Genomic DNA, 21,051 nt, shown 5'->3' with positions numbered 1-21,051 from the left:
TAAATATCGCGTGCAAAACAAGACGATACTTACATTACTGCGCGCTGTATAATTGCAGTTGCGTAGCAGGCAAGGGGGTTCATAACCATTTTTCTTTGATAATGAAATTAAATAAAAAGGTTATTTTTTCGTTTTTCGTGAAATATGGTATATATTTTCACTCAACATGAAAAAATGCCTCATATTTTCACTCGCCGTCCCGGCTCGTGAAAATATGTGGCTTTTTATCATGTTTCGTGAAAATATATTCCATATTTCACTCAAACGAAAAAATATCCTCTTACTATACTTGTAAATACATTGTATTTTAGGTAACACTATAAGTTAGATTTCTGCAAAATTCACAAATCGATTCCACATTGAAGAGAATATTATATCGTTTTATAAATATGCCAATTTAGTTCATTACTTTCTTCTTATAATAGGATACTTTTGGGAAAATAACTCAGCTCAAATATAAACCTTCTTAAATATGAATCAGACCTACTTTAATATTAATCTGACCTACTTTAATATAAATCAGACACATGAGTCTATGTATGGCAACCCCGAATAAATGTAAACAAAATATAATAGTGTCACAATATGTTGAAATGGTTTACTTATTTTTTTTTTATTTTAGTTTATTATTTTTTAAAGAAATATCTTTTCAAATTCATTTTCCAACAGTTTTTACGGGTACTTCTGTACTTGAAAATCTCCACAATTTTGGAGACCCTTCAATATCTCCAACAAATACATTACTGCCGTCACGTGATACAGTCACATCATGCGGTTGTCCCGGGAAGCCCTGAAAGATGCAAACAAAGTTCACATAATTTTTTATCAAAAATGTGCTCGCTCCAATAATTTACTGTAAGTAACAGCAAGTATTATATCACAGTAATGGTTCTTTCATAATTCTTTTCCCATGTGTGTATGCATGCATACTTTCCTTTTATTGAACGGCTTTTTAGGTAAGTTCTGATTGATAATTGCAACTGTTGTAAATCGACCGATCGTTTTGTTTTTCTTTCAGAGTATAAAATACTCTGGCTATTACGTATTCAACGAGGGTTGTTCAGAGAGATTTTTTTTTCAATTTTAATCTTGATGAGGTTACATTAACTTATAGTGTAAAAACTGATAAATACATAAGTCTTACTGACTTTGATTCGTAAATAAATGGCAACAAACTGAATATTGCAAATAAATAAAAAAATACAATAGATTTCAAATAAATGATATTGATAAACAATTACATTATTGGTTGGTCCCCAAAATTCCTCAATGTTTCCCATCGTGTCTAATGTAAATCCTTCCGTGACAGGGAATCCTGGACCATTCACAGCAAACAGTTTACCTGTACATAATAAAAAAAAGATCCATTTAAATCGCATTAAATTCAATTTCAAAAAACTTTGATAATTATTATCTTTTTTATCTTGTGTAAAATGCTATATATTTGATTTTTTTAAATAACCTCAGAAACAATGAAGAATCTCACTTTTTCTCCAAAAAAGACGCTTGCTGTATTGTAAATTCGTTATAAATATATTGCCGTATATAAACGGTTGTTTGGAAATATGACTCGAGCCGCTAGGCCATATAACCTGTCAAAAATATTAATTACTAATAATTTAAACGTCATGACTATTGGCTGAAAAAGCGACGTAACAAGTTTGCAGTATAACTAGAAGGTTTTTTTGTCACAAAACCATATGTCTCCCAAAACTATGTATGGTTGAATTTTGGTGGAAATCCCGCCAGCAGTTTGACCTGTGATAGCCGGACAGGATTTTTCTATTCTTTAGCTCTGGCAGCCTTTTTTAATGCCACCAGCAGCTTGACCTGTGAAAGCTGGACAAGATTGTTCTATTTTTAGCTCTGGCGGCCATTTAGTGCAGCAAAGCGGAACATGCCGGCTATATGCACAACAAGGGGTGGTACTGTTCACTCCTGTGAAGTTTCATTGAAAACCAGCAGTTATATCTGACAATATTTTTCTATTTATAGCTCTGTCAGCCATTTTGTTCAGCGAAGTGGAACGTACTGGCGATATGCACAACTAAGGGTAGTGGTGATCACTCAACCGGACAAGATTTGTTTTATACTTTTAGCTGTGGCGGCCATTTTGTGCAGCGAAGCGGGACGTGTATATAGGAGATGATGGTACTGATCACTCCTGATAGCCAGCCCGCATAGCTCAATCGGTTAGAGCGCGAGACTTGTAATCTCGACATTGTGGGTTCGATTCCCGGGCTGGCCAACTAAAATTACTAATCAGTCTTTCGGATGAGACTTTAAATCGAGGTCCCGTGTATGGGTGCTTAAACACTTGGCACGTTAAAGAACCAGGAGAAGCTTCTGGAATTGGGGCATCTTTCTGTATCTGTAATTGCACTATCCTCCAAAAAAATAAAATGACTAATACTCTTCTGGAGGACTCGCCCTTATGGGCAACCGGTGGCGAGTATAAATAAACGCAAATACACACACACATCACTCCTGTAAAATGTAATTGAAATCCCACCGGTAGTTTGACCTGTGGAAGGCCGAACAAGCTTAATGCGGACGGACGGACAACCGGACAGACGGACGACGAAGGCAAAAACAATATGTCTACCAAAAATTTTGGGAGACATAATAAGTTTGTATAACGCAAATGACGTCACGTCAAAATCTATGCAAGGCCGTGCAATACTATCTATACGTATCATTATATATAACTTTATACCGTTTAATTATTACAATGTAATATACTATGATATTTTTCAATCATGAATATCTATATGAATATTCGCGTACACGTTGAAATTACATATTGTTATTTTATTGAAAATTAAATATTGCTTAAACCAGGAGTAGCCAACAATTGTCTGTTTACTTATTTTTACCTAAATTAACACCTAAATATTGTTTTATATTACAATTAATCGTTCCTACGTGAGAACATCCGTTATTATGAAAAACATCACCAACAACAACATGTACATGTTCAACAAAGAATGGTATTGATATATTATTAAAACAATGTAAAAATAGGTAAATGATATTCAAATTTAAAACAAGTCATATATTGGAAAATCTGTAGGGAAGTGCCGAGTGGCTTAAGTCACGGACATCGATTCACTTGTCCATACAGTTGTTGGTTCGATTTCAGACAGAGACTCTGAATTGTTTGAAGCCAGAAGGCTACCGATGTATCTTGTTGGAATGTTGCTGTTTTATTCAAATTACTTAAACCAATGAGAACAGATGGACACTTTTGGAATTTGTTTTCGTCACCGAAAATTGAATGCAGCAATACGATCTGTAAGAGTGTCGGTATAATTTTAAAACATGTCGAAAAGTATAAATGAAAGTAAAGCAAAATGACAAGAAGTTAATTTAGGTAAATTGTAACACAGCATAGAAAAATTCAGTAGAAATTCATTGAAAAAAAAACAATATCCAAGGGAATAGTGGGGTATAAAATAGAACATCAGAATAATCTATAGTTACATGAACTATACAATATAACAGAAATATAAAGTGAAATAAAAGGCATAAATTCCAAGATCAGTACAGTTAAGAGCAGTGTAATGTAAGCTTCGGATTTATAATTCAAGTTCCGCTGGTTTTTGATTCTCGCATTTCTCGTGCGAGCTGAAATTCTCTGTGTTAACTGTCCGTCTAATAGTCATTTATCTTTTACTGCTGTTTCTGAAATCATTTAGGATATGTTAGAGGTCACTTGGGAAGAAATTGGTAATTACTGGTTAGTTATCCAGGAAAGCCGCTTAGGTGCAGTTAAGTTAAGCATCTTGAGTTAGCAAAGTTTAAAAAAGAAAAACTATCTTTGAATCAAATAAGATCTATGTTCGGTGCAAATAAAGTCTGATATGAGTACATGTACACTCTCTGACCAGTTGACCGTTACTGACATTTCGACATTAAATATTATTTCTTTTGATAAACAATCCTTTGTGTAGTGTGTCGTTCTTGTTTTATTAACAACACCCACATGTTTTTTTTTAAAATATAGCTTTCGTGAACAAACAAGCATATTGAACTGAAAAATAACAAGTAATTATCATAGTATTGCAAGCAATCCATAAGTCCCCTACCGGTTAGAACCCCAGCAACATTCTGAAGGGCCATTGGCCATTCACTAATGCTTCAGTTTTCAAATTTGTTGGAAAAGTTCTTTAAAAGCGACCACAGGCAACATATTTTATGAACAGACAGATAGACAGACAGACTAAAGGACACTCTAAAGTTAATTTTTGAAACATCCCTGTTATCAAAATATAACATTTTTAAAAAGCAAAATTCTTAAAGAGGAGATAACTCCTGAAAATAAAGATACAAGACGCCATACATGACGTGAGTGTTTACAAAGAACAATTAGTAATGAAGCTGTTCATAATGAATGTTTATTTTGAATTTGAAGTAAAAGAAAGTTAAAAGAATGAATAAGAAAAATTCAAAGTTTAAGGAGGTGATAATTCTGGGAATATGGATGCTAGATTTATAAACCTTGTCATATTATTGTGATGTGGGAATTTGAAGTAAATCCTATAAGTAATGAAGACGTTGGAGTAAAACATACCAATTTCTCGAAAAAAAATCTAAGTTCAAGGTGGACATAATTCTGGAAATAGTCTTGCTAGAGTATTGAACCTTCTCACAAATGATTTGAGTGATAATAGGAAACAAATATATGAAGTTTAAAGAAGATACATTAAGCAATATAGAGGTTAAAAAAACACATTTTATTCATAAACATTCTAAATTCAAGGGAGGTAATTCTGATAATTTTTGTGCTAGAGTTGTAAACCTTGTCACATATGATGTGGTTGATGACCAGAAACTTATATTTGAAGTTTGAAATAAATACCTTAAGAAATAAAGAACTTATAGTGAAAAAGCCTAAAAACTAGAATCAGAAATCTTGACGAGGTTGCCGACGTTTGTTAAGTATGACAGCTCTCAATATACTCCCTATAGTCAAGATTAAAATGATGTGTATAATTTCCATACTACCATCTATCCATATTTTAAGTTTCATAAAAATTTTCAGCTCTTTTTGACTAATCACAAATATTGTTATATTTGCCATGTTTTAAGCCTATTTGTTGCCATGGCAACCAATTTTTTCAAAATAGGAAGAAAAGAAAAAGACATGCATAATCTCCAGACTGCCATCTACCCATATTTCAAGTTTCATAAAAATATTTCCAGTACTTTTTGCGTTATCACTGGATCCAGTTTATGTGTAAAATTTGCCATATTTTCAGTCTATTTGTTGGTAAAGCAACCGATGTATACGGTTATATACACGGTTAAACGGCAGCATTGTACAGTTATATGGCTGCATAATTCTAAGTAAGTTTATCACTAATGCTTATTCTCTGATTGAACCTTCACCTACAATTAACAACCTACGCTTATGCATGTACATCTTTAAGGTAATTCATGAATAAATATACAAAACTATACCGCTAGAATCAAACTCAATGGCGTAAATAGTGCCCCTCTGTGGCTCGTAGCGTTTTATAAACTCCCCTTCCTTTGTTCCATTCAGACCAGCCGTATAACACAGAATCCTGTAAATATATAGACAGATATTAGAAATATACATACAATACAGTCTCCCATCGAAAATGATAATTCTTTTATAATACAACCCCTACATAATTTCAAAAATACCTTTTATTAAAAGGGAAGAAACTCTGCTTAAATGTAATAATGTTTGTTGTACGATTGTTCTCCCATCTTATTCATTCAAAAAACCTGCTTATCTCTCACAAAATAATCAAAGTTTGGAACAAATTTCATACAAGATGTTTTTAAAAAAAGTCATGCTGCTTTACCCTTTGAACACTAACACTATAATGGGAGATATAAATAAGACAGCTGAAATAACTTTTTACTTTTGTAACAACTCTGTTTCTTAATTTCACTTCAACTGTTAAAATTAACGACATTCACAACGTTACTCATGACTACGTATCGGGACATTCACAACGTTACTCATGACTGCGTATCGGGACATTCACAACGTTACTTATGACTGAGTATCGCGACATTCACAACGTTACTCATGACTGAATATCGCGACATTCACAACGATATTCATGACTGAGTATCGCGACATTCACAACGTTCCTCATGACTGCGTATCGGAATATTCACAACGATATTCATGACTGAGTATCCGGACATTCTCAACGTTACTCATGACTGAGTATCGCGACATTCACAACGTTACTCATGACTGAATATCGCGACATTCACAACGATACTCATGACTGAGTATCGTGACATTCACAACGTTACTCATGACTGAGTATCGCAACATTCACAACGATATTCATGACTGAAGTATCCGGACATTCTCAACGTTACTCATGACTGAGTATCGCGACATTCACAACGTTACTCATGACTGAGTATCGCGACATTCACAACGTTACTCATGACTGAGTATCGGGACATTCACAACGATATTCATGACTGAGTATCCGGACATTCTCAACGTTACTCATGACTGAGTATCATGACATTCACAACGTTACTCATGACTGAGTATCGCAACATTCACAACGATATTCATGACTGAGAATCCGGACATTCTCAACGTTACTCATGACAGCGTATCGGGACATTCACAACGTTACTCATGACTGCGTATCGGGACATTAACAACGTTACTCATGACTGAATATCGCGACATTCACAGCGATACTCATGACTGAGAATCCGGACATTCTCAACGTTACTCATGACTGCGTATCGGGACATTCACAACGTTACTCATGACTGAGTATCGCGACATTCACAACGTTACTCATGACTGAGTATCGCGACATTCACAAAGATGCCACAATAAACTATGGGCAGTTCACCAGCAGCCGTATCAACCAAACGATACAAATTTTGTTTCGATACTTTGTGTCAAAAAGTTGAAGAAAGCAATAACAAGTACAAGAGTATAAAAAAATCCATAAAGGACCATGTTTTGATTTTTTGACAGATCTTTGCTACTGCAATTACAATAAGGATTTAATATGGTGTTTGAATACTCAAACAAGAGCTGTCGGTAGGACAGCAACGCTCGACTATTCTTAGTGTTTGATAGTAAAAAAATGCTTGATACAGTTACCTTCTCCTGTTTACAGGTTGGGGTCATGATGGTGAACAAGTGTGCAAAGTTTCAAAGCCATATGTCTATGGACTTTGAAAATATTTGAACTATTACAAAAACTTTAACGGAAATTCTAAGTCGAAAAAGGGGCATAATTCTGTCAAAATGCTTGATAGAGTTACCTCCTCCTGTCTACAGGTTGGGGTCATGATGGTGAACAAGTGTGCAAAGTTTCAAAGCCATATGTCAATGGACTTTGAAAATATTTGAACTATTACAAAAACTTTAACATAAGTGGTTACGCCGACGCCGACGCTCGGGTGACTACAATAGCTCTATTTATTCTTATCGAATAGTCGAGCTAAAAATGAAAACGAGGCTAGATGGGATGGGTGCGATATGTATTTGATATGAGCCGTTTGAACTCTGAAAATGAAAACGAGGCTATTCAGGGAGTGATATGGATTCGATATGAGATGTTTGGACTGTGGAAATGAAAACGAGGCTATATGAGGCGTGATATGGATTTGATATGAACTATTTGGACCTTGGGAATTAACAAGACGCTAAATTAATAAGACTGAACCCAGCAATGATTTCTATTACGTAGTGCAAATGCTGAAAATGCATTAGTTGCGAATTAAAGTAACAATATAGTTGTATTCTCCGCCGTTGTTCGTCATTTTATATGAAATAGAAAGTGTTATACTTAAACGAATATGACAATAAAATGAGCCGTGTCATGACAAAACCAACATAGTGCGTTTGCGACCAGCATGGATCCAAACCAGCCTGCGCATCCGCGCAGTCTGATCAGGATCCATGCCGTTCGTTTACAAACTCTATAACAAGTAGAGAAACTGATAGCGAACAGCATGGATCCTCATGCGCAGGCTGGTCTGGATCCATGCTGGTCGCAAACCCATTATGTTGGTTTTGTCGTGACGCGGCTAAAATATATTTACTTTTCTCTCACAAACTTAATGCTGTAGTGTATTTGGTTTAGTAGAAAGATTTTACGAGCATGCATGTTCTACGTACTTGATAATGCTTATACCTTATATAAGGTTTTTGATGAGTCCGAGATAGTAAATAACCCTTATACCATTTTAAAGTTGTGATTATTTTTCTTCCATAATTGTTAAAAATTGTTTAAAAAAAACTATCTTTGAATAAAAGAAGATCTATGTTAAGTACATATAAAGTCTTATATGAGTACATGTACACTCACTGATCAGTTGACTGCATGGTTACTGACATTTATTCAATACATATTATTTCTTTAGAAAAGCATGTGGGTGTTGTTAATTGAACAAGACCAAGGATTGTTTTTCAAAAGAAGAAATGTCAGTAACCAGTCAACTGATTAGAGAGTGTACATGTACTCATATATATTTAATATATCTGACGTGGACAAACTACACAAGCATATTGAATTATCCAAATTGCATTGTCCAATAACAAAAAAGACATGTATTTGTTCAAAATAAGATTATAGTAAATACATGTATAGATTTAAAGGGAAAGATAATAAATGAAATAAAATAAATAAGTGAAAAAAAAAGGAAAAAATAAATACAACACAACAACAACAATAACACATTTCATTGTGTTAGTATATACAGAGTCATCATACATCATCAGTAAATTTGTGCTTAATCGGTTAGAGCGCGATACTTGTAATTTTGACATTGTGGGTTCGCTTCCCAGACTGGTCAATAAAAACGACTAAACCGTCTTCCTGATTAGACTTTAAATCGACGTCAGGTGCATGAGTGCGTAAATACTTGGTTTACATTTTTCAGAGACATAAATGTAAATATGATCATAACGACAGTAATTTGAAGCAAATTTTGGACTGTTTCCGGTAAGAAAGTCTCCAAAGTTTCGTTTCTTCTTTGTTTGTTGATAAAATGGTTTTGAAGAAAAATAAAAAAGCTGGAAGAAGAAAAATGTCAAACAAAACAAACAACAAACAAAATGATAAGAAGTAGCAAGTAAGCAGCAGCAGCAGCAGCAACAACAACAACATATATATTTATATACAATAAAGTACTATACCAGGTCATGACCTTGATATTCGGACGAGTTATGACCCGGCGATATTGTACATGACGTTATACATTAACAGAACTGTCAAATAATGTTGACACTATAACGGCTATGTCAGTCTTAACTGTCCTAAAAGTGATGAATATATGTTTATTTATTACCGACACACTGATATATACTCACATGTCGTCATCACTGCATAACCAATCATATATTTTATAACATTTTTTTTTCAATAAAATTTCATATCCTTCGGATAAACTTCACTGTGTCTCAGACTTGACAATGTTCAAAACCTGAAGTGATGTTAAAATAGAGGGTTTATGTACCTTTTCTCGTGCAGTAACATCTGCAGAAGCACGATAGCGCATTTATAGCCCGAACCCGCAGGGCGGGGGTCGTTAACAAGTACGAGGGCTTCTGCGACCGACGTTAATAAACGAGAAAGTGCATAAGTACTATTCTTGCATCCAACTCGGTTATTGCGCGTTTCATTATTTGTATTTCTGATTATTGATGTGGTAACATCATCTTTAAAATGTTTATTGTAATACCCAATGAAAAAATATCTTCAAAAATAGCTTTCAGGGTTTGCACACTCCGTCACTTTGTAGGGAGTTAAACTATTGTTGGATCATTAATTTTGCAATTGTTTAGCAACGCTGAATAATCATAATAAAATGATATCACCAGTTTAAGAATATGAAGATTAGTCCGAGATAGATTTCTGATGGGACATCCATTATGTACAGTCACCTAAACTGCTACAACGCCATGTGTCACCCAAACATAACCGAAAACCTACTAAATATACGCAACAGCTCGCTTACCCTGGGTCGCAAGCGTGCCCTCCACACCTGTACCCCACACCTGTACCATCGACACCAGTTCCTGTACCGAACGGCAGGTTAATGACGAAGACAGACGTCGACCAGTCTCCTCGCGTATTGATAGCGTCAACTTAATTGCAGTGAAGACAGTCACAAAGTCATATTTATTAATGACTCAAGGTATGTAATGTTACTCAAGCAAGCGGGTTATGTCTTGAAGGCAAAATTCCGATACAAAAATTAATTTTGTTTCTTTAAATAATTGTTTTTAAACGGGGAATGCGACAACTACTTTATCTAAACCGCACACAAAAATACTTTATTTGATTTATATAAATAAACAAATAATTACTACTCTAGTGATCTTTAAACTGTTTGTGTACTACTGACCTACTCTAGTATCCCTGATTTACTATAAAATACTTATGATACTGTTAGATACACTCGCATTTATAGCACCTCACCAGTGAACAATTTGATCTAATATTTAATTAGTTATATACTCTTAACATGTTAGATACATAAGTTGTGACTTATAAGTCTGTAAATCCATACTGTATGGTAACAGCCATATTATTTTTTGTGACCTAAAATCCGTTTAGTTTTTTAATGAAAATATCAGATTCAGGGACTAGTTCTATGATGGCTGATTTTACGCCATTTTTTTCATATTTTTTTATTATTTTTTGTTGTTGTTGTTTTTTCCCGAATGTATGCATTGTTAGATTTTCATTATGTTATATTGTTACTTTGTCGTGTTCCGGTTATGCGAGCGAATGCGCACATCAGTAGAACCCGAGAAAAGTGACAAAAGTAAATACATGTATAAATATTTTATGTATGTATGTATGCATGCAGAAGATAGGCTAAACGAAGAAAAGCAATAAATAAATAAAAAATAAATAAATAAATAAAAACACAAACAAAATAAACAACAACAACAAACAAACAAGATCGTGTGTGGTAAACACAAATGCCCCCAGCCCAGATTCTTGTCAGAAGCAATTTTTCAATAAAGGTTTACCGATTCAGTCTGTTATGGACAAAAAATTGTAAAGAAATTGTAAACACATTTCTATAACTTGACAGAGTCATGACCTTTTGTTATTCTAATGTCTTTTTTTTTACTGAGAACCATTTCAAAGACATGTTTTCTCCGACTTACCTTCCATTTTCTCTATCAGCGACACAAATGCGGTCACGTGATTCGTCCAAGGCAAGGCTATGAGGTATATGTAAATCAAAGTTTCCAAGAGGTGCTCCTAAAACAGAATAAAAGCAATCTGATAATTGAACAGATGTAAACTATATACATTATACCTCACTTAAAGAATAGTAGCAGGCAGGTAGGTAGGTAAGTAGGCAGGCAGGCAGGCAGGTAGGTAGGTAGGTGGCTTGGTGGGTGGGTGGTAGGGAGGCAGGGAGGCAGATAGGTAGGTAGGCAGGCAGGCAGGCAGGTAGGTAGGTAGGTAGGTAGGCAGGAGGCAGGTAGGAAGGTAGGTAGGTAGGCAGGGAGGGAGGGAGGCAGGCAGGCAGGTAGGTGTAGGTGGCTGGGTGGGTGGTAGGGAGGCAGGCAGGCAGGCAGGCAGGCAGGAAGGTAGCCAGGCAGGCAGGTAGGCAGGCAGGCCATGGCGCGGCTCAAATACCTTCTAAACAGAGTTTAGAACAAGTAACTGTTAGAGGGAATTATATAACGACTACCTCCTTCATGACAGAAAACTAGGTATTATTTATTTTCCTTTAATACTTTTGGTTTTGATAAGATTTTCATATGATTTTAGACGTAACAACTTCTTAAAAAGTATTTTTTTATAAGGATTGCTGCTTAAATGAAAAATTGAAGAAATAGCATTTTTTCATGATGAAAGTTTATTTCAATATTAAGAATAAAACGCCGCCACAACTACATACAGTTTGAACAATGTATGTCATACATTATGAACTTCACGTTTCTGGAAACTTTATTCAAATCTACATGGTATAGCATTCTTCGAATTTCGATATTCAATGCAGATTTTTTTAATATATATAATTAGACACCAATGTTCCTTTAACACTAAAATCCGGCGACATGCACTGGCTCTGAAATAGCGATAGAGACTACCACCGGGAAAGCTAGCTCTGTTGTTTACCAGGCGTGAGAAGAAAGATATGGAAAACTTCAAAATGTGTGCTTGCATAATTTCAGTAGTAATGCATTCGGGTAACATTTTCTTTCACAGTAATGTAAAGTAACCTGACTTTGTCTCGCATTCGGAACTGCCTCGGTAACCTCGGAAAAAGTAGTTCTACCACGTTGTTTCAGATTTGATAATATTAAACGAATGTATATATTTGGCATCTAATGTCTGTTCCGATACTCTTTTGCTTGAAAATATGTCTGACAACAATTTGTTATTCAAATATGCCCACTGATGTTCAATTTTAATCAAATCCGACTAAATGTCAACAGGTTGGTTTTTTGTACTTTCGGTTTCTACAACCATAATAATAAATATATAAATAATGTATTGTTTAATTTTGTACCTATGAATTCACTTATTTTAGGTGGACTTATACTACATTTATTGGAAATAAACTTGTCAACAACTCCCAGCATTAAATTACTATTTGTTTACATGTTTAGTTTCTTAGCGTAGGTTAGACCGAAATACCGCATCCGTTCTGTATATTCATACTATTGTGTTCGAGGTCCTTATCCGAAGACTGACGGAAAGGGCCGAATAGTTGCGATTGTTTGTCTCGTCTGATGAAAAGTAAGGGGCAGTAACCTGAATTTGTTGCTACGTTAGATAAAACGTATGGAAAGAAATTCAAATTCATTTTCAGACTATCTTACCATTTATGAGCTGCCATTGGGTGAAATACTCTAAACATGACATATGAGCCGCGTCACGACAAAACCAACATAGCTAGTGCGTTTGTTACAGCATAGATCTAAACCAGCTTGCGCACCCGCGCAGTCTGATCATGATCCATGCTGTTCGCTTACCAACCCTTTTACAAGTAGAGAATATGATAGCGAACATCATGGATCCTGATCAGACTGTGCGGATGCGCAGACTGGTCGGGATCTATGCTGGTCGCAAACGCACTATGTTGGTTTTGTCGTAACGCGGCTCATATCTGTCCATTGGACAACGTTCAGTTTTAAGCGTATACACTTCACATTTATTGAGTCTTAAAATTGCATCAAGAAATAAAACTATTAACAAGAACTTGAACAATGGCTCTCATAAATTAGAAAATTGACAGTCTGACAAATTTCATTAGGGGCAATATATTGTTGTTCAAAAAGCAGATTAATATTAATTATCTATTAATTATTTGTTACTGCTTATCAAGATGCAAATATGTCACGCGCGTTCTCATAAATCAGTCATGAAATCATTAAATAACAATTTAATAATGATCGATAGTTATTTCATCAAATGTACTTTATTTTCAAAGAATAATTTTATGGATCTTTTTAGTTTTTCTTTCTTTTGTAGTCATTGCTTAAATAAGCATCAAACGATTTTACTGTTAATGTCTCAAAAAATGGTGAATTATCTTTTGTAGACACAAAACTAAAAATGAGATTTTGAAATATTTGTTGAAGAACAAAATAACTTTCTTTTACTAACGAACGGACGAACTTACAAATAAACAGAGCTGAGGTGAGCGGAGCTGAACCTATCCTAACATATTACTCTCACCACCCTAATATCTTAAATGGACTTGTTCGTCCGTCGCTCAATCTGGACTAACCAACTTTTATTTTAGGAAACATTTCAAGATATTTATTGACAGAACAGCGAACAGTGCAGGCCATGATCGGACTGCTCGGATGTGCCGGCTGAACTAACTTGCACTTGTGGCATTGCTACAATCAGTTGCAGGGTAAATGTTAAATTGCTTGACAAATTAGACATTTCAGTGTAATTGTACGTTGTTCGTTAGTTTATATCTAATTCTATGATAACGAACTAATGATATTTATAACTGAAGGTGAATCAACCCATGCATAACTTAATTTACGTGCTATTATTTTTTAAATGATATTGAACAGTTTGACGTATATTGCAAATTTGATCAGCATAAAAAACTCGAACTCGAGGTCAGCCGTACTAAGACCGGAAATAATAATTTACTTTAGAATAACAACTGGAGCATGAATTTATGTTAATCATGTAAAAATTATTGAATTTCTAATTAACTGTCTACTTTTATGTGAAACTTTCATAATTGATTCATAAGACTTTCTTATCGGGATGAATTTATGTCGATTTTACACACAATAGGCTAAAGGTGAACAAGACTTCCTATAAAAGTGTCAAGATCCGGGAATTAAATGGCAGTCAAAAACAAATGTCACTAACGAAACATTTCCTTAATTGCAACATTCACCTTGAAATGTACAACATGCAGCAGTGTGTCATTGGTATGCGGTTAAATAAATTTTAAAATAAAATGACAAAAAATCATCGAAATTAGCAGCGGGAAGCCTGCAGATAAAAGATATGATCCAAACAAAGATGACAAACGTATACAAATATCCGACATAAATCATCAATTTTTGATTCCAATCACTATCATGATTATATCATCGATTTAACGATTTTAAAATGAAAACAAAATACGAAAGAAAGAAAAAAAGTAATTAAGACTGAAAAAAGAATTTCGACCCGCCATTTTGGATTTTCAACAATGGCGGAAACTTACCTGTAGAAACGTGGCCCCATTGCCCTATGAAGTTTCCCTCGGGTGAAAATTTCATGATTCTCCCATTACAATATCTGGAAAAAAACAGCATAACTAATTTTAGAAAAAAAGTGGAAGAATGACAAATATTATAAACAGTAACTAACAATTAACTTTTACAATTAAATGACAAAGAACATATCCTTATCAGTTTAATGAATGTCAGTACAAAAAAACAACAACAATGCATCTTGATTACAGATGAATGAAATACAACGTATAATTAAATATAAATTTAAAAAATCATATCTTAGTTAACATGAAATAAAATAGTATACTAGTGCCTTTATCAACAATACACGGCAAATAACATGAACTATAACGGAATTGTTCTTTAACTAAATTACATGTCCCGGATATAAGCCTGTAAATTATATATATTATATAATTATAATTTTAAATAGCGTTTTTGATTATATATATTATATATATGTGATAATTTTTTATAGTATGTAGTCACTTACCCATCTGCAACAAAGAATTCGCCATTAGACGCCACAGCGACATCTGTCGGCTTGCAGAAATGTGTTACATCACTTCCGGGTACAAGTTTTTCCCCAAGAACCAGTTTTGCTGCATTCGGATCTTTTGGAATTTTAATAACCTGGCGTAATGCAATGGTAATAATGAAATTATTTCTTTCTCATAGAACAACAGATAAAGTTTTCTTTTACAAATCCCTATATACCTAATAAATTATAATGTGTATGACAAAAATATAATGCGTCAGACTAAATTACGTGTAATTTGATATATAACCATATTCATCTATAACATAACAGAAACTTAATAAGCTGATTTCAAAACTTAAACTGAATTATTGCATTGTTTCTTATCAATAAATTTATATGAATGCTTTTTATGTGTTATACATATATAATGTACATTCCATTATTTGACACACTATAGACACTATATTGTCCGATGAAAATATACTGATAAAAAAAATTAGTAACCTGATGAAGACCAACATCTGTTATCCATATGTTATCATCTTTGTCTACTGTCACACCATGAGGCATATAATACCTACAAAATAACGTGACACGTGATAACACGTGAGAAAACGTGAACAAAATAACGTGTCAAATCAAATCCTATGTTATATCATAAATTCGGAATAAAAAAAAAATGTTTTATTTAATTGTAAATTGTTCTACATGTTTTATAGAAGCACAAGTGATGGGAGACATTTGAGAAAACAATTTTTAATATGTACTCTCCTAAATGAATTACCGCAATAATGTTGACCTTTCAGTGATTTGTTTTCTCAAATGCGAAATACCATTTTGAATTTTTCTTTCTGCTTTTGATTTTCATATGAAAGAAAATATATTTTCAAAGGTTTAGACTTTTCGTCTCAAAATTATCTGTAATGTATATATTAGATAACTTCTTATTCGTTACACATGTGTATGCAGATTCCAGAATAACGAAACCTAATACAGAATTTCATAGATGTTGTCCCAGTTTGATGAAAAAAGTACGTCAATAGCGCTGCAGTCAAACACATATATACATATAATTCACAAAAGCGAGCTTAAAGTATGTTTACAGATTAACAGATTATCAAAACTGTAAGATATAAAAACCTAAAAAAAGAAAATGAGAAAAATCCACCATATGGTTTACATCATACTATTTAAAAAGGTATTTACGCTTCAAAGAATTTATTATTTTATGCTTATCAGTGAAAGTGTTGTAATGTATATAACATTTATGATTAACTGTTTATATTCTGTATATTGCTTGAACTTATATTACAAAAGAAACTTTTGTTGAATATTTTATACGCTTAATACCTCTTTTATAATTTATAGTTGTTAAAGTTATACATAATAAATATATTCAATAACTTTATATAAAATATGTATCCTTTATGTGAAATATGTTTACTTTATGTATGGCATATTTATTTTATGTTAACTTTTTATGAGATACGTGTTCTTCATGTGAGATATGTGTTGTCTATGTAAGGTATGTGTGCTTTATGTGAGATATGTGTGCTTTATGTGAGATATGTGTGCTTTATGTGAGATATGTGTGCTTTATGTGAGATATATGTGCTTTATGTGAGATGTATGTGCTTTATGTGAGATATGTGTGCTTTATGTGAGATATGTGTGCTTTATGTGAGATATATGTGCTTTATACGTGAGATATGTGTGCTTTATGTGAGATATGTGTGCTTTAATGTGAGATATGTGTGCTTTATGTGAGATATGTGTGCTTCATGCGAGATATGTGTGCTTTATGTGATATATGTGTGCTTTATGTGAAAAATGCGTGCTTTATGTGAGATGTGTGTGCTTTATGTGATATATGTGTGCTTTATGTGAGATATATTTGCTTTATATGAGATATGTATGCTTTATGTGAGATATGTGTGCATTATATGAGATATGTATGCTTTATGTGAGATATGTGTGCTTTATATGAGATATGTGTGCTTTATGTGAGATATGAGTGCTTTATGTGATATATGTGTGCTTTATATGAGAAATGTATCCTTTATGTGAGAGATATGTGTGCATTATATGAGATATGTTTGCTTTATGTGAGATATGTGTGCTTTATGTGAGATATGTGTGCATTATATGAGATATGTTTGCTTTATGTGAGATATGTGTGCTTTATATGAGATATGTGTGCTTCATGTGAGATATGTGTGCTTTATGTGATATATGTGTGCTTTATGTGAAAAATGCGTGCTTTATGTAAGATATGTTTGCTTTATGTAAGATATATGTACTTTATGTAAGATATGTGTGCTTTATGTGATATACATGTGCTTTATTTGAGATATATATGTGCTTTATGTAAGATATGCGTGCTTTATGTGAGATATGTTTGCTTTATGTAAGTGTGCTTTATGTGAGATATATGTGTACTTTATGTGATATATGTGTGGTTTAAGTGAAACATGTGTGGTTTATGTATGATATATGTGCTTTTTGCGAGATATATGTGTTTTATGTAAGATATGTGTGCTTTATGTGTGATATGTATACTTTATGTGGAATAAACTAAAACATCTAATCCGAAGTAATATACACTCGTTTTAAAGAACTCAGTATTGTACTACATAATGTATAATAAGTTGATTACATCTAAATAAAAACTTACTCTCCTGCTCCTGACTGTTTTATTATCTCCCCTGTTTCATTACTGATCCACAACAAAACATCTTTCTGTATGGGTCCGAGAAGTGGACTAATGCGATCTGATGTTCCGAATGACCTATTGTTTATATTGATAAACAACGTAAAGTTAAGACAAAGGACAGCTTATTAAAATAATTATACTGCCAAGCCACTGATTAAAGTTCATTTTAAGATGAATAGCAAATGATGGCATTTTAAATAAAATGGTTGTTTGTAAGAGCGTATATGTATATGGAAAGTTTGACTGTATTATAGACATTAAGGGTTCTCCTGTTAAACCATTGGCCAGTTGACGGCAACATGTAGAATCTATCCGGTGTTCGCTACTCTGTCAGGACTTATTTTGAACACTTATTTGGCAAACAGTTTTTTCCGGATTAAAAGATGAACAAATCCATTAAAAAAATGCGGAGAAAGGCTTATTTTGGATTGATAAGGGACACGAAAAAAGGCAAATTGTCGTTTGACGAGCATCTATAAACACCGTGTCACTTTGGAAATCATTCAACTTTTAGAAATGAATTTTAAGCAAAAACACATGTACATGTATATATTCCATATAGAAGAAATGCCGTTTGTTTGTTTGTTCTGCCGCGGGAATAGTGTTTGCAAATTCTACAATAAAAACATTGAATTTTGAATAGAATAAAAATACCTATTAAAATTCATGACTAATTAAAATTCATATTTTGCCAAACATAAAAGTTAAACAAAAAAGAAAAATAAACACACCCTGATTCCCAACGTCTGTCAGCACGATGAAACACGACAATATCGCCTTTAGAATCTAGGGCAATTCCTCCCACTTGACCTATTACTGCTGTCGTTTTGTGTGACGGCCAGCTCGGAACCACCTGCAATTTTCCGCGTGTGTCTTTCGCTTCATTCGGGAGCACTCGGTAATCGGGATAATCGTTATATTCCGGTCCATACAGTGTCTGAAAAATATCATTACATGAACATTCTAGTATGCAATATACATTACGAATTACTGGAGTAAGACAATTTAGCGTGCGGAAAGAACTGAAATCTTGTGTTATCTTGTTGGTTTAGTATCATATATGGCGAAAAATTTGTTAGTTCGTGAATTTAACATGCAAACATTGTGTATGATTTTATCTTAAAAATAACTGCATCTCATCCAGTCACATGCAAATATCGTTGTTGTGTCAATTTCAGACATAATTTACTTCGATTACATTCATCTCGCAAAAAATAGGGAATAAAACGAGAAACATTGAATACTGCCCAGTGATTGACATTGCGTAGGTGTGCCTATTAATCTATCGATTATCTTATTGCTGTGTGAAATTTTAGTTCCACTCACGAATCAATACTGTTGCCAATTTACGATGTCGCTCAGAGTTGGACGAACGGAATCACATAGCATGCTCCCCGCTTTTTGTCAATTTTATTTCTCACAAGTCATCATTAAACTTCGTGTTCTGATATGTAAACACTACTGTTGACACCAAACGTTTGAAAATCACGCAGATACTGCAAATACTACTGAAATGCGTGATTTATTCTTCTTACCGTTACATTTGTTCACGAATATTCATAATGTATTGATGAGTGACACACGTTTCAGATTATGAAACATTTCTCGTCATTCCAGTTTAAAATACATACATTTGTTGTTGTTTTTTTAAAGTAAAGATGGCATCTGTTAGATTTGAATGATCTAAGTAAGCAGCACTAATAAAGTCTTCGATATTTCTTGTCAATGTTTAGAGACTGTAACTGAGTCCCCTAACGCAGGTGAGAGATCGAGGCATCAAATAAATGGATACTATCTACTCGTTTAAGTAAATATGTCAGTCTAGAATTTGATCGTTCTACAAAAAGACTTTATAACAGAATTCAGAACTATTAACTGCAAGATAGCCATAATTATTACAATAGAGTTATGCCATTCTAGAATGAGATCGTTTGACAATAATTGCTATATAAACACGAAAAGAACTGAGTAGGTTAGAAATGATCATATACCTGACGAAGTCTCTCGAGGAACTCCGGAAGTGGTTCCTTCTGATCCCAATATTCGTTGTACAAGTCGGGATCTACCGCTGACTTACAGCACACCAATCCAAAATAACACAATAACAAACCAAACCGACCATAGTTCCTCATTATAACACAGCACGATACACAGACTGTCGTCTGCTAACTTGGTCTAATTATTTCAACTATCTCTTATCAGTTCGGTCTTTCTCTCTATGTAAAAGTAAACAAGAATTTGTTCCAATTATGGATGTAAAATTCTCTGGAGTGTTAGAATGGAAGAAAGCAATCGATTTTTGCTTAGCGGGAATGACGTACATCGATACATTATATTCTGAGACTATAATCGATATTGTCACACGTACTGTTCAACTTCAGTCTCTCTATACATTTATAGAAAAATTTCAATAGACGATATTGATATATTTTAGGATAGTGGAACGGCACGGTGCGGCACGGATATTATCTGTCTTGCACTGTCATAATTATTAAGTGTTTTGATTTACAGTTCCTTGCTTATGCAAAATATCTGTTTTGCGAGAAGTGTAATAGTTGACTTAGAAAGAAGAAAACTATAAATTTTCGAAAGTTCTTGTCACGTTGTTTGCTTTTCATGACCTTAACGCGCTTTGTTTTACTCTTAAGTGCCTGTCTGTTCTGTTCTCTTCTGTGATGTAATGTGCCAGTCTGTTCTGTCATGTTCTGTGATGTGCTGGTATATTTTGTGCTGTGAAGTGTTGGTCTGTTCTGTTCTGTTCTGTGATGTAATGTGTTGGTCTGGTCTGTTCTGTTCTGTGCTGTGTTATGCTAGCCTGTGCTGTACTATGCTGCTTCTTGCTGTGATGTGAGATGTTATGTGTTGTTCCGTTATGTGTTGGTCTGTTCTGTGTTGTTCTGTTCTGTGTTGGTCTGTTCTGTGCTGTGATATGTTATGATCAAAACTATGTCATCACATGTTAGCTTTCTCATCCTTCCATCCTTCCATGTCCTATGTTTTAATATGTCTTACAGTAACTAATCACGTGTTGAGTTGTTAGATTTATTGTTGTTCTTCATTATTTTCTTTTTTCACCACATAAAGTTTTGTGTGTGTGTGTTTAAAATTAGCTACCGCAAATGAGAGTCTAAATTTAAAAATAAGATACCT

The 21,051-nt window shown here is 33.9% G+C and overlaps 1 protein-coding gene across 1 annotated transcript; it reads right to left on the bottom strand.

The window, feature by feature from the left end:
- Positions 1–596: 596 nt before the first annotated feature.
- LOC132730350 (probable peptidyl-alpha-hydroxyglycine alpha-amidating lyase pgal-1) lies at positions 597–20,211 on the bottom strand. The gene is made up of 10 exons (XM_060716260.1): positions 19,893–20,211; positions 18,633–18,838; positions 17,863–17,976; positions 15,693–15,765; positions 15,201–15,340; positions 14,698–14,771; positions 11,159–11,255; positions 5,464–5,570; positions 1,242–1,342; positions 597–790 (listed from the first exon to the last, which is right to left on the bottom strand). The coding sequence occupies exons 1-10, from the start codon at positions 20,031–20,033 to the stop codon at positions 656–658; spliced, it is 1,188 nt and encodes a 395-aa protein (XP_060572243.1). The 5' UTR covers positions 20,034–20,211; the 3' UTR covers positions 597–655.
- Positions 20,212–21,051: the final 840 nt, after the last annotated feature.

The sequence above is a fragment of the Ruditapes philippinarum genome, unplaced genomic scaffold (assembly GCF_026571515.1).
Source record: "Ruditapes philippinarum isolate M1 unplaced genomic scaffold, ASM2657151v2 ctg1377_1_1_1_1, whole genome shotgun sequence".
NCBI classification, from domain to species: Eukaryota; Metazoa; Mollusca; class Bivalvia; order Venerida; family Veneridae; genus Ruditapes; species Ruditapes philippinarum.
This window is presented reverse-complemented; position numbering and strand designations above follow the sequence as displayed.